The sequence below is a fragment of the Aplysia californica genome, unplaced genomic scaffold (genome assembly GCF_000002075.1).
Source record: "Aplysia californica isolate F4 #8 unplaced genomic scaffold, AplCal3.0 scaffold00250, whole genome shotgun sequence".
Lineage (NCBI taxonomy): Eukaryota > Metazoa > Mollusca > Gastropoda > Aplysiida > Aplysiidae > Aplysia > Aplysia californica.
The window spans coordinates 167,303-168,706 of record NW_004797520.1 but is presented as its reverse complement, the minus strand read 5'-3'; the positions used below and the strand labels follow the sequence as shown (position 1 = coordinate 168,706).

Sequence of the window (1,404 nt, the reverse complement as noted above, 5' to 3'; positions counted from 1 at the left end):
AAACAACAACAAACAAATACAACCCCCACCCCCCAAAAAAACAACAACAACCAAACAACCCAACAAACCCAACAGAAAAACAAACAAACAATAACCCGATGTACCGCCACTGGTCTGTCGAACAATTGGTTAACAGAACGGATGAACATTTCAAGAACTCTCAGTTCTGCTTCCTTTTTTTTGCATTCCCCTGCTAAAACTAAATCTCAGGGGTAGTCAACCGCTAGATCTCTAGCCTGGAGTACAACCCAACGAATAAAATTGTAACATTTTTCCCTATTTACAATTTATAGTAACTGTGAAACCAATTAAGAAATACATACACATATTATAGTGAACCAGAATCAAATTCGCAACAATTATTTCCCCTTTAAAGCACGGCTGTTGTGACGATATGAGACGTAGCAAGACTGGCAGATCATGTAATGAAACCCCCATCCCTTCATTGTCACACGCAATCTGGTCACGACCTTTTTGCTTTACCTTTATAGAAACCTGCATAGAGTCAAAGGGCAGATTGGGGATGCTGAAGTTTCTTCTGTACGTGAGGACAGAGTTGAGCACCGTTGTGAGCTGTCGAGGGAGACAAACGGAGATACATATGATACTTTTTTCGTTGTGGTAAGGTTTTACGGCGCTCGCAATTGCATACGGTCATATGAGCGCCGAGAGGTGGATGTCAACAGAGAAGCCCAAACGGGGAATCAGCCTTACTCTGCTCACCTCTCTAGCCTCCACAGCACAAAGTCTGCCTCGACTATCAAGGCACCCCGGAAATAGCGGGTCACAAGAGAGTGACAAACATACAAAGGAAGAAGAGGGAAAATGACAATAGTAAGGATGAGGAAAGCTCTCTCTCTCTCTCTCTCTTCTAGCACTGCGACGTCATAAAAGGTCAGCTATGCCGACAGCACGCAGAAACTCTACACTTGCTCGGGGGTCCTTGAAAAGTGCAGAACGTGGGTCATTGAAATGTCCCAGCAGACATCTCTGTCTCTCCGCTGGGACATCGTATCCCCCCCCCCCTCCCAGGGTGTTGCTGACTGGACCAATCTTAGTCCCCCGTCTCCTCAACGATTTTCAAATGGGATGTCACCATGACTTTAGTGAGCTGAAGATAGGAGGTCAATTCCCACGCACGGATGTTCATTTTTGCGAATACCTCCTTCATTCCGCTGCGGTATTTCTCCCTCTTTCCCTCTCTCTCTCTCCCTCACTCTCTATCTCTCTCTCTGCTCTCTCTCTCTCTCTCTCTCTCTCTCTCTCTCTCTCTGTCTCTCTCCCTGGACATTAGTTCATTGGGGAGCGTAAAAGCATACATGTAATCATTTACAAGTAACAGACTACACTCAGTCCCCAGCCCATCCCCCAGGAGAGAGCGACCAAGAGAGCCATGGCAGAGCG

At 46.4% G+C, this 1,404-nt stretch overlaps 1 protein-coding gene across 1 annotated transcript in view; it reads right to left on the bottom strand.

Moving 5' to 3' along the window:
* Positions 1-1,404, bottom strand: part of LOC101852184 — a gene marked incomplete at its 3' end in the record, with an annotated part of 59,940 nt that overhangs the window by 19,824 nt on the left and 38,712 nt on the right. The window contains 1 exon segment of the mRNA XM_013083699.1: positions 484-573. Within this exon segment, the coding sequence (XP_012939153.1) occupies positions 484-573 (90 nt within the window).